At 38.2% G+C, this 13,432-nt stretch overlaps 1 protein-coding gene across 4 annotated transcripts in view; it reads right to left on the bottom strand.

The window, feature by feature from the left end:
• L3mbtl3 (L3MBTL histone methyl-lysine binding protein 3) overlaps positions 1-13,432 on the bottom strand; it is a 103,245-nt gene that overhangs the window by 25,828 nt on the left and 63,985 nt on the right. For all 4 annotated transcript variants that reach the window (XM_042695032.1, XM_042695161.1, XM_042695228.1 and 1 more), the window contains 3 exons: positions 11,681-11,795; positions 9,216-9,318; positions 833-982 (listed from right to left, as the gene is read on the bottom strand). In XM_042695032.1, coding sequence (XP_042550966.1) covers positions 833-982; positions 9,216-9,318; positions 11,681-11,795 — 368 coding nt within the window. The remainder of the gene's footprint in view (positions 1-832; positions 983-9,215; positions 9,319-11,680; positions 11,796-13,432) is intronic.

Genomic DNA, 13,432 nt, shown 5'->3' with positions numbered 1-13,432 from the left:
AATAAGACACAGTGATATTAAAATGCACATATTTAATAAACAAGGAAATACCAAGCCAGGCTCATGCCTGTGATCCTAGCTACTCAGGAGACTGAGACCTGAGGATTATGGTTCAAAGCCAGCCCAGACAGGAAACTTTGTGAGACTCCAAGTAACCACCAGAAAACCAGAAGTAAAGCTGTGGTTCAAAGTGGTAGAGCATCAGCCTTGAGCAAAAAGACCTCAAGGACGGTGCCAAGGTCCTGAGTTCAAGCCCTATGACTGCCCCCCCCCGCCCCCACGCAAAAAAAAAAAAAAAAAAAAAAAAAAAAAAACAAGAAAAAAGAAAAGAAAAGAAACAAAGAAAGAAAGATTACCAGTTAACATTACTACTAGTAACAGGTACAGGATTTTTCTGAGAAGGAAATGCATTGGGAAACAAGTGGAAGACCATTTCTTAACCTACTTAAGACAATGTTTCCAGCCTTGGGTTACACTTAAGTTTCAGTGAAATGGGATCTTACTTAACCAAACTCCTAGGCTCAAACAATCCACTTGTCTCCGCTTCCCAAGCAGCTGGAATTACGTACAAAGTGTCCACTACCCTAGCTGGTTCCACATGAAGCTTTGTAAGAAAACCACCAATAAGATAAAAAGACTCCAGTTTTTCAGGAAAAGATGAGGCAGGATAGAAGATGTGGAGCTTTCAAGTTCTAATTGCTACCATCATCATCTCACTTCACATTCATTCAAGTGCATTTTCAGCAATCCGCAAGCAAACATCTGAGCGAGACGGACAGCCTCTTCAATCAGAGTGCTGTCAAATGACGCAAATATCATCGGTTTTAATTACCTGATTTCAGGAGATGAGGAGCTTTCATTTGTGTCTGCTCTTTTAGTTCTTGGAAATGTTGGACCAGCTGGAGGTATCTGACCACTTAAGCGGTCTGGAAAAATGTGGTCTTTATTCAAGTTGATTTCTGAATAGGGACAGTTGGCAGCACTAACAGATTAAGAGAGAGAGAGAAAAAAGAGAACACTTCCATTAAACCATATTTACTTCATGCAATTAAAATGACAGACTACAGAATATATAACTCCAAAATTGAACTGAGTCCATTCTGATATGTTTATATATACATGTGTGTGTGTATGATCAAACATCAAATATGAAATGTATGTTTAAAACATAATTTAAGTCTATTCTGATAGGAAATATGTGTTTGCACTAGATTTTAAAAGGTAACCTCCTATGATCTTGGGAACTGATGATTATATTTGAATTGTCCATGGATGGGTAGGACTTGTAGCAATCACTGGGAATAATCAGCCCAGACCAGAAATGCTAAAACATCACGGGAAGGTTGGTGATAGAAACAGTAAAGAGAGAATGATCTGATCAACAGAGCAGATCTGCTTCCTAAGATGACCATTTCACCTTCTACTGCACATGCAGGTCAGTCATAGGCTATTTAACTTCCTTTTTTACAGCTGCTGCCTTCCAATAAAAGAAAGGCCATCCACAGAATACTCCTGTCTCCAGAACTGCACCTATAGCTGATGTCCAGGGAAAATATACATGGGGTATAGTTCAACCTGCCCCTATGTGGAAAGGGACAGGGGCCAACTTGGATAATCCATGTAACTCATTTCCTTTCAATTGTGCTTACAGGAGGGTAATTCAGATGATGAGACCCTTCTCTAGGCAGAGGCACTTGGTGTTAAGTTGGCAGTGGTAGCACATGTCTGGGCCTGAGCCTCAACATTCCAACTGGGCCACTGTGTCTAAGTCATTTCATACTCCATATTTCTCAACATACTGTCTTGCTCTCTGTTTAGAGAAAGTGTTAAACGTGGAAATGCTGTGGACCTTAGGTAAAGTATATTTGCTTCTTATGTGTTCCTTTGATTAGTGATACAATGTTGATAATCACCAAGGGAAAATTTTTGTTGTTGTTGGTTGTGGGGCTTGAACTCTGGGCCTGGGCATTGTCCCTCAGTTCTTCAGCTCAAGGCAAGTGCTGTTCTACAACTTGAGCCATAGTGCCACTTCTGGTTTTCTGGTGGTTAGTTGAAGGTAAGAGTCTCACAGACTTTCCTGCCTGGGCTGGCTTTAAACCACAATCCTCAGATCTCAGCATCCTGAGTAGTTAGGATTACAGGCATGAGCCACTGGCACCCGGCTTATCAGATATCTTCTAAGCAAAAAATGTAACATTTATCTTCTTTTAAACTACATGTTACCATATATTTTTGTGTTTTAAGTAAGAGAAAAAGTAAATAACATCTGATTACATGTTGCCATCAATATATATAATGTTGGTTAAACAATATCAAACAACTACTAAAAATTATGGAGCATTTGCTATACATTAAGCAGTGGGCTCACTGACACATAATATTTCAGTCTTCCCAACTTCCATAAAAAGGCATTTTATGTGACAAACTACAGGTTAAAAGGGGAGATGGGCACTGTATAACCATATGTATAAGGAATCATGTAACTTCAAAATGTGATCAATGTCATGAACAAAGTAGGACAGTGAGAAGGACAGGATGCTTTGATGATGGGAAGGAAGGGCCTCCCTGGAGAAGGATTTGGGTAGAGTCCTGAAAGTAAGGAAGATGGTGTTAAACCCATCCTCATTCACATTTAGAAAATGAGAGGAAAGGCCTGGTATGAGATAGAAACAGCTTGGCTATGTGTGGGAACAAGATGAGCTCAGAAACTGGGGTAGGAAAAGTATCATGTAGGGCACAGTCAGGAGTTCTTATTTTTCACTTCAGCATCTATGTGAAGCCACCAGGAAGTTTGCATGTTAAGAGAATGAGAAGGTCTGTCTCCCAATGTAAAAAGCCCACCCAGAATCAGCCCGACATGGTATAGTACAGGCCTGTCATCTCAGTACTCAGAAGGGCTGACATATGACAATTGGGAATTCAAGGCCAGCAGGGGCTATATACTGAGACCATCTCAAAAAAGGAGAAAGACAGGTACAGACTAAAATACATGAAAAAGAATAAAAAGAAAGAAAATGAAGGCAATCATTGAGGATGTTTTGTGGAAAGATTTCTAAGGGATAGAATTGGTGCCTGGTAAGTATTTAATAGTGGAAGTAATGATGGTGACTTGCATGTGCTTTGTTGAGAAAGTGAATGAAAAATGTTTCTCTAGATCACCATGTATAAACTTGGTAGCTTAGAGAGAGGCAAAATGCTGGCCAGGGGGGATTTATGGTCTAAATATCATCTCCGTTTATGATTGCCCAACCAGAGAAGGATTTCAAATTCTCAACTTAAAATAGGAGGAAACCACTGCAACCCTAAAGAGTAAGTAAAGATACATGCCAAGGGAGAATGTAGTTTTATACTGTCTGCTCTGTCTGTCTGAATCCTGAGAAAACCTATTCAGGTTTGCATGCCTCACAACCTCACACCTACAAAGGGTAGAAGCAACAGCCAGCTAGCTCCTGAAGGGTTTAGCGAGAAAAGGAGATACACAGTCCCCCAAAGTGTGCAGACCCCTGCAGCCTTGCTCTCTACTCAGCATTAGGCAAGCACAATGTCTGAGATGGTTTTTTCATTTGCAAAATGAGGGTGAAAACAACAGAAGTGATCGCATAATGAGCCTATTACCCAGGCTAAATGCTTTCCTTGCTTTGCCATATCGTAATTCTTGCAAATGGTGAAGTTCATTCTACAGATGGAGAAACTGAGGTGTTAAGGGTGATTTGTAGAGTCACACAATTAGTCCTTGGCAAAATTAGATCATGAACTCTCCTTTGTTTTTACTGCTACACAATCTGGGAAAACAGTAGCTTACAATATCAAAAAATTCCTTATTCAGCTGGGCATCAGTGGCTCACACCTGTATTTGGAGCTATTCAAGAGGCTGAGATCTGAGGGCCATGGTTTGAAGCCAGTCTGAGCAGGAAAGTGCGACTTTTATCTCCAATTAATCACCAAAAAAGCTGGAAGTGGAGTTGTGGTTCAAGTGGTAGAGCACTAGCCTTAAGCAAAAATGTTCAGGGACAGTGCCCAGGCCTGGAGTTCAAACTCAGTTATGGGCACACAAAAAAAAAACAAAACAAAAAAAGAAATTTCCTTATTCATAATCCAAGGCAATGGAAATGATCTGGATATCACCTACTAGAAAAGAGCTGCGAGCTGCTTCCTGTACCACACACGGTTTATGTGGGTTGTACGTTATATTACGTGCCAAAAGCAGCTAGATGACTTAACCCCTTCATCCCATTCTTTCTATAATCAAAACCGACTATCACCAATTTTCCAGTGCAGGGAAGTGAAGTCTTGGTAGATCTTTGTAAAACAATGCTTACCTGATGCCTTTAAAGCAAGCCAACCTACAGGTACAGGGCAAGTGGTCACTATCTCATTCCTCCCCATGAAATACCCTTTAAGATAAGTAAAATCCACAAGACATTCATTTTGGAGGTGTTAGGATGCCTCCAGTATTCATCATCACTTAAAAGAGCAGAGGAGAAGATGTGGCTGGAAATGTTGATTATTTTGTTCAATACTTCTTCTAGTATGGAAGGTTATTAACATTTAAAACTGGCTATGAATCATTAAGAAAATGTTGCTGATGAAACATCTATGCAAAGGAGTGGGTTTTCATGTGCTGTTTCCAAGAAAGGCTTGATTTTTCACAGTATGTGTATATTCTATGATGTGTGTATACACACACACTTTTGCAGTTCTTCAGAGAGCAGAGGGTTAGCTATAGATAGGACTACATTTTCTTTTATCAGGTTGTACCCTGTTCCATTAACAAACTCTTCAATATTAGCCATTTAGAGAATCACTTGCCTCATTACTCCCTCTCAGGAGGCTGTTTTATCTAGGAAACACTTGTTAAAATCATGAGATAGTAAAAGGATAATTTTATCCATGGTTCTCTACTGCCACTTAAAAAAAAACCTTCTGACTGTAAATATATTTTCTTATGCAATCAGGGAACACCTCCAGCTTTGTTGTTCACGTAGCCAATCTCATGCTCAGTCTTGACAAAAACAAAAGACAGGCTCTATCAGGCAACCTTGTTCTGTAGAAGAGTTTCCACAGCTACAGGGCCATTCAGAGCTCCGCCGCATCCTGCCTCTGCCAATATAAGATCCCGGGCACTGACTCAGCCATCCAGACCTCTCTTCATCTGCAAACTGTGCTCAATTCTCAGACTGCTGAGAGGATTCAATGAGTCACACATGTGAGTCACACGTGTGAGTCACATCTGAGTGCCTCCAAAATAGGAAGTCATTAATCCATCCTACACATTACTATGGCTTCAAAAGGTGAAGAGTGACATTTAACCCCTACTGTGTAAAGAATACTAGCAAAATATCAACAAACAAAAAACAGCGTTAAAAATTCCACCACACGCCTTATTTGTAGAGACAACAAACACTTCCAAGGAGAAACCTTTTCTGAGGATCACTCAATATATATCCCTATTTTGACTCTATTTACACCAGAGGGGCCTCCTTAGAAGTAAGGCCCACCTAACCCAGAAAGGGGAACAAAACAGGCACTCCAACTGTGTGGGTTGGAAAATTGGATTTTCAATTAATACCTGCTTACAGCTTGCAGGTGTACATGCACCCAGAGCTAGACATTTTTATAAAACATTCCATAGACCTCAGAAATATTTTTTGGAGGTTGCTGGAAATGCTCTGACTTGTTGCATTTTCTTTTCTATGTCGCCAAGATAAATTTTATTTCTGAAGGCCCTGGGTTGAGTATGTACTTCTATATATACCATAATTCTCTTTTAACCCTCTCCTGTTCTTTGTCCTCTCAAAAGGCCCAATGAGTGGGAAGTGACAAAGATAAACAACACAACACAACCACATGGCTTCTCGTGCCAGTTGATTAGTATGCCAGCCACTGAACATCCATCCATAGCAATGAGAAGAGCATATCCACATCCTGCTTTCTCACAGATCATCTGTATCACATTTTACAAGGTCACATTCCCAGACTCCATTATGGAGGTACATGTGAAGTTTCTATCACTTCTTAGATCAAATTCGATTTGTAATCTTCAGGGGCAGTAATAACAAATGCTCATCAAAACATAGTCTTTTGCTTATGTGAAAATAAAACTGACTGTTCTTGCCAAAAGAGCAACTTTCCTTGTTATCTAAGCAAAGAATGCATGTTTTGATGTATGCAGTTTCCCAGTAAATTAATCCAAAGAGAATTTTCTCATTATGTTTTCCTAAACACAGCATTCTTTGCAAGGACAGAAATAAGTCCAGTGAAATGAACCTTTCAGAAAATATCCATGATGCAGCAAGCAATTCCACAAGTCTGCTAATGAAATGGAAAACAGGCTCGGCCTGCTGAGGATTAATGTCCTGCCAGAAAGGGAGTGTTGAGGGCTGTAAAGAGGACAGCTGGCCACGGAGTCTAAGAAAATGGCTGAGAAGGGCAGACAGCAGTTGGACAGAAGGCGGAACCTGCCACTAGCTCTGTGAATAGTATTCCTTTATTCAGAGACCCTGGTCCACAAACTGCCCAAGTCACAGACTGAACTAGCTATGCCCTATAAGGGACAATGAACACTGCTTCTTCATCGGTGTTCCTCCTCCAGCCATAAATATATGAGTTAATTTCCTTCAAGAAATGAGGAATTCCCTAGTATGTCTCCAATTACTCTAGAAGAACTTCTTTGCCCCACAAACATTCCCCACAAACTCCTTCCTGAATCACTCATAGTTTTCTCCATTTCCTGAACAACACTGAATCTAATGGAGAAATGCCCCAAAAACAACCTTTGAAACTGAAAAAGTAGTGGCCCAGCTGAAGACCTTTGAGGTTTCACCTGAACATGCGGGGGGAAGGCAGGCCTGAAGAGTGGTGGGGACACTGGGAGGGGACATGGCTATCACCAAAGACGTTGCTATCACAGGCAAACTTTACCACTCAGAGACGCTAAGCTTATCACTACCAACTGGACTCATTTTCCCCAGAATACCAAGTCCAATTGTTAAATACTCAATTGCATTCCAGTAATATATTGTCACCATTCATCTAGGGTTTTTAAATTCCTTTTCATCAAAATTTGAGCAAATCATCTCCAGTCTAATCAACATGATAGTATTGTATAGGAGAAAAGATCCATGTGCAAAGCTTTAGTTTTAGTTGCTGTTTTCTATCTTATATTTTAGCTAAATTATGTATTCTATAAGTAAGCACATGAGCCTGAAATTTGAGGCTGTGACTAACTCATAGAGCAAAGTACAGAGAGGCAGAGGGAGAGGTCAAGAACAAAACTATGGAGTCAGCCTCTGTCTACCAACTGATGAAAGGACACAGAAAACATGGCACATATACTATATATATGCATACATATTCACACATACACAGATTGTAAATATAGTTGGATATGTATATATATAATGGAAGATTATATTCAGCCAAAAAAGGATGAAATAAAGTCTTTTGCAATACAATTGAACTGTGAATCATACTAAGTGAAAAAAACCAGACTGAGAAATATCCCATGCTCACTGTCATATGTGGAATCTGTACCTAAAAATAAAAAGAGCGACTCAGTGTAAAACTGAGGGCAGAGGAAAGGAGAATTGGGGGAGGAATCAGTGGGAGAAGGGAGAGTGAGAGAAAAGGGTGAAGGATTGATATGACCAAATTATTTTATACATATGTATGAAAATAGATGTATGAAATGCATTCTAAGCATTTAAAAAAAGGGGTAAGAAAGAGCAATAGAGGAGATAACTTTGATCGAAGTATGTACGGAAATATTATAATGAAACCCCTCTGTACAACTAATATTCTAATCTAAAAAATAAAGGAGAAAAAAGAAAAGGAAAGATCAGATGCTCAGCTATACCAGGCTCCCCACACCTCTCCAGTGTTTCTATGGCCTCATCAAAGCTTGTAAGAAGTAATAATTCTTGCATCACAGGCTTGCTCTGCAAGCTTTTCAGCCCATGGAAAGCAATTAGAATAATCCCTAACTCAGAGTAAATAAATGCTCAATGTTACCTGACTTGTGGAAAAAGCTGCTCTTCAAAAATATTTATTGAACAGAGGACTATTTTCCATGGTTTCTGAACATGCCATGGAAACTTAACAGACTCATGATGTATTTCTTACACTTAGACTTACTGATCTAAAAAGAACCCAGTTGCCTTCACTAGCCAATATTTAGCAATGTCAAAGAGGCAATATTTTGAACGAGTTTTAACGAGTCCTGTTAACTTTCCATTTGCAATAAGGATTTTTAAGTGCAACCACCATATGTCTTTTTACTCTGGAATCTACTGAATCCCCTAACAGCGAGGGAAGAACAGTGCTAAAGGAAGGTAAGCAGGACTGAGGCTGAAGAAATGAAAGGGACAACTACCTCCAGAGAAAGCAATTACACTAATTTGCAGTTCCTATTAATTTTTTGAGCAACAGGGGATGAAATTTCAGAATTTTTAAAGATCTAAATTCCCATCCTATAAAACTGGACGACTGAGAAGTCATTCTTTTTCTTAGTGGGCAATCCAATTAACATGTTTACACTTGCACTGACAAATTACTGTTTTCATACATAACCAAATGGTATGCTTCTGTTCCTTAAAAAACTCCAGCTAAATTACAGTGATTTATTGTAATTTCATTAGTATTTTTAAAATGTCTACAAAGATCTCCAAATAATCTAAATAATACATCATACCTATGTGTTTTGCTACCTTTTCAAGTGACTGAAGAGTACGAGAAAAAAATAGAAAGGGAATTCTTTCTGACCATTACATGTTTATGGCTAAGTATAACCATTATTTAAATATCCCCACTATTAACTGACAATTATCTCATCCATTACTATTCAAAACATATTCAGTCATTTGATCACATAGTACTCTTGCCAGTAATTTTTAATTTCTTTTCACTATTAATGGACAACTCAAACTAATCATTTCAGAAGCCACATATCTGTAAAACTAGTCAGGGCTGCCAAGAAAGGCAGAGCTAGAGTAAATCTATTTTAAACCTTGAATACATTTTCTTCTAGGAAGATTTAACTTTAGATAAAAACCTTCATTTTAAATGTTCTCCGTGGTAACCATATTTCTTCTGAATCTGAATGTAAAATCAGCTCCCATCTGTTTACATACAAGAAAATCGTGTTCTAGACATAAGGGGCAAAGGCTCCCGCCATCACCATGTATGAAATCCTTCTGTGAGAGGTAGCGAGCACATACCTGTTAGGGCCCAGGTGCCTTGCTCTCTTAAAATGGCCAATCCCTTTACACCCTAGAGTTGAGCATCCTCCACTTTCTGAAGGCTCCATTAATTCTGCAGAGCCTATGGGAAAGCAAAAAGAGAAAGAAAGGGCCAGAAGTTAAGCAAATGGTTGTACAAGTTAAATATCTGGAGTCAGAATAAAGAAGGAAAAGAATCTCTAAATATTCAATTTTGGAATCAATACGTATAAACAGAAACATTTAAAAAAAAGAAAATAAACAGAAAAATTAGTTGGGCCTGTAAAAATCAAAACAATCTTAAATGTTCTATTTTTAAAGAATCTCACTAACTCTGTTCACATAATTTACCTTTTTCCAATAGTGAAATAGTAAACTTTGATATAATCTTCTTTCAAAACATAAATTGGGGGCCAGGAATGTACCTTAGTGATAGGGTGCTTGCTTAGCATGCATGAAGTCCTGGTTTTGATTCCTCAGAACCACATCAACAGAAAAAGCTGGATAGTGCCCAAGCCCTGAGTTCAAGTCCCAGGACTGGCAAAACAAAACAAACAAAAAAAACCACACACATAAATTAGAAGCCCGTAATCCTAGCTACTCAAAAGGCTGAGATCTGAGGACTGTGGTTTGGAGACAGTTCAGGCAGGAATAAATTAGAAGCCCGTAATCCTAGCTACTCAAAAGGCTGAGATCTGAGGACTGTGGTTTGGAGACAGTTCAGGCAGGAAAATCTATGAGACTCCTATCACCAGTAACCACCCAAAAAAAGGCAGTAAGTGGTTCTGTGGTACAAGTGGTAGAGCACCAGTCTAGAGTACCCTCCCATGGCCTCAGGAACAGTGCCCAGGCTCTGAGTTCAATCCTAGGACAGACTAAACGCACACACACACACACACACACACACACACACACACACACACACACACACACACACACACACACACACACACACACACACACACACACACACACACACACACACACACACACACACACACACACACACACACACACACACAGAATAATCCCGAAAAATCCACACAAATTAGAGAAGCCAAATTTGAATTAACAAGAAATTTGTAAGGAACTTTTGTCAAGTGACACAAATTGCATATGAATACCCAAGTACTATGAAAACATGGACCGAGTGCATGCAGGCTCTTCCTTCCAGCCCTTACCTCCCTCTTCCTGACTGTGCAGGTGCAGATGCCCTCGGAAGTGGCACTAAGCAGTCAGCTACACAAATATACTTATGTTTACACATATATTAAGCTTTGGTTTAAAATTTTTTTGCCAAACATAAAAATGAACATGGATGTTGTGTTTGGAACAGTCTCCCTTGGTTTTTACCTCCTCTTACATATTATCTATTGCAATTTCAATATGCTTTATGACTGTTGGGTAGTGTATGTTTTATGGGATACTTTGTACTTGCCTACAATTGGTTTCAAGGGCTTTTGGGTTATTGTTTTGTTTCCTGGATGTGCTGCACTAGCTGCTATGTGCATGTGTCATTGTGCCAAACCCAGTGTGCACATAACATACAGAAATGAGGCCACTAGACAGGGAAGAACACTAAATTGTTCAAACTTAAGGACAGATTGTTGCATTTACTATACTTCTTATTATAAAATCAATATTCCCTCAAATTGAGAACATGGTAGATTCTCTGTACATCTATTTTAAAATTAAATTTAAAGTTTTTATTGATATAGGTTCACATACAGGTATTAGCAATAATAAATAAACAAGCTTTCTTTTCAGTTTCTACTGTGCAAAGCTACAATAGAAAGTTACTGTAAGGGTCGTGAAATTAATACATTAAACTTTTAATAGTCTCATTAATTATCTTCCAAAAAATCAAGTACTTATTTATGAACACAGTGTTTACTTCTAAATAAAAGTAATCAAATGGCTACACATGCTTTACTTTTCCATGTGGCAATTTTTCCATTTTTGTGACTCTAAAAGTATTATGACTATAAACATAGAGTAAGAAGTTTAACAGGAAAAAAACATAGAGTAGAAGGAAAAGAAAGAAGGTATAAAAAAACTAGGAAGGAGATGGGGCTAACGAGGGTAATTGAAGATGAATATATTTGAAGTAGTTTGTTGTTCTATATGAAAATAGGACAATAAACTGCACTGAAATTGTTTTAAGATGGGAGGAGAGAGGATAAAAGATGATGTCAGAAGGGGTGAGGCTGATCAGAATACCTTGCATATATAAGGGGAAATGTCACAATAAAACCCAACCTTCCCCGTGTACAACTAATGTAATCTAATGGAAAAAACTTCTATTTGTTAAAAGAAGAAAACAGGAAGTGATGGTATGTGGCCCAGGAACTCCTGACACATTTGTTAATTAAAGCTTTATATCCATCTCTCAAAAAAGAAAGAAAAGGAAAATTTACACAAGAGAATGAAAAGCATTTGTCAAGTTATCCTTGTGTCTCTCTTACTCAAAGGTGCCTGAAGAGGATGTCCGGTTTTGGAACACCAGCCCACAGGGTGAATATCAGGAGAATCTGCATCTATCCAGTAGTCATAGCAAGCATTCCAGCCATCAAAGTGAACCTGGATACCAGAGGAACAACAACACTCATAAAAATGCCTACAGTAACATTAACATTGGGCTCACAGTATTATCTTTTGTATTCTCTTCTAACTTATCACAGAAAATTTAATATTCTGTAAACAATTTCAATTATTTAAAATATTTTGCTCATAGCACAAAATAAAAGGCACTTCTGAATCCCAACAATAAATTAACCATCAATAATTGCCTTACGGAGGCACTGCTGGGTCAGTATCTTTCAGCACTGAGCAACTTGAGAAGAAGAACTGAGTTATAACATCTTCAAACAATCAACACCACACATCCAATAAATACTGCTAAGGTAATAAAAAAAAAAAAACAGGGGAGGAAGGAGGAGAGATTAGAGGGAGGAGTGGACAGGAAGTGCTTTCAAGTAAATACAAAGCAAAGCTTTAAAAACAAAAATCCAATACCCTATTAGAAACATTCAATTTGTAAAATATTCTTGTAAGTAATTATACCATCTCTCAAAGACAGGTTTTAAGATGGTCACTATTAATATTTTTAATGGACATCATGTAAAGGGGCAGTTGCTCTATTAGTCAATATTACCAGGCACCAGCTACCTGATATTAGGTATTACATACATACATTTTTTTCACCTTCTCTAATAAAAAGATCTACTGAAATGCTTTATATATATTGCTTTTAAATCATGTTGGCCAATTAGTTTTTATAAGTCTGTGATTCTCTCATTACACACAAGGCAACAGATGCCAAATAGATAAAATTCAAACATTGAAAGCTAAACAATAAACAACCTAGAAGAATGCATGAGTGAACTTACTTATAATCATGTCAAGAGATCAAATTTTAACTCATAAAAGACAAGACTGACTGATTTGATTAAATAAACAAGTAAAGCTTCAGTGACAAATATCACCAAAGCAAGATGAAAAACCCACAAGAAACTTGAAAATAAACATAGTTACCATAAGTGACAAGACATTCCTTAACTTATTAAACACCATGGATGAAAACCCAACAGAATGATGACAAATACATATAAATGGCTCATTATCAAGATATAAATATGAGCTTAGTGTACTAGTGTACACCTGTAATCGTCAACACTTGGGAAGCTGCATCTAGGGGATCATGAATTCTATGGCAGTCTGGACTTTTTTTTTTTGGTGGGTCTGGGTCCTCTGGGCCTGGACTCAAGGCTAACGCTCTACCACTTGACCCACAGAGCCACTTGCAGCTTTTTCTGTTTATGTGGTGCTGAGGAATCGAACCCAGGGCCTCAGGCATGCAAGGCAAATGCTCTACCACTGAGCCACCTTCCCAGCCCCCAGCCTGGACTTTATTAAAGCTAGACCATTTCTCAAAAAAAAACCCCAAACAAACAAACAAAAACCCAAAGATAAAAAGAAATATAAATGACCAATAAACATATGAAGAAATCATTTATTTTTAAGTAAAAAAAAACAAAAAATTAAAAACCACAAAATGCAATTATTCTCCTATCAGCCAGCAAAAAAAATTCCCACATTTCAGTGATCCTTAGAGTTGGTAAAAGAGAATAAATGATTATTGATTGGAGGATTAGGAACTGATGAGATAATTCTAAAGAGCTATTTGACAATAATAATCAACACTTAAAATATACTTT

The sequence above is a fragment of the Dipodomys spectabilis genome, unplaced genomic scaffold (genome assembly GCF_019054845.1).
Source record: "Dipodomys spectabilis isolate Male_0828 unplaced genomic scaffold, ASM1905484v1 ptg000001l, whole genome shotgun sequence".
NCBI lineage: Eukaryota > Metazoa > Chordata > Mammalia > Rodentia > Heteromyidae > Dipodomys > Dipodomys spectabilis.
This window is presented reverse-complemented; position numbering and strand designations above follow the sequence as displayed.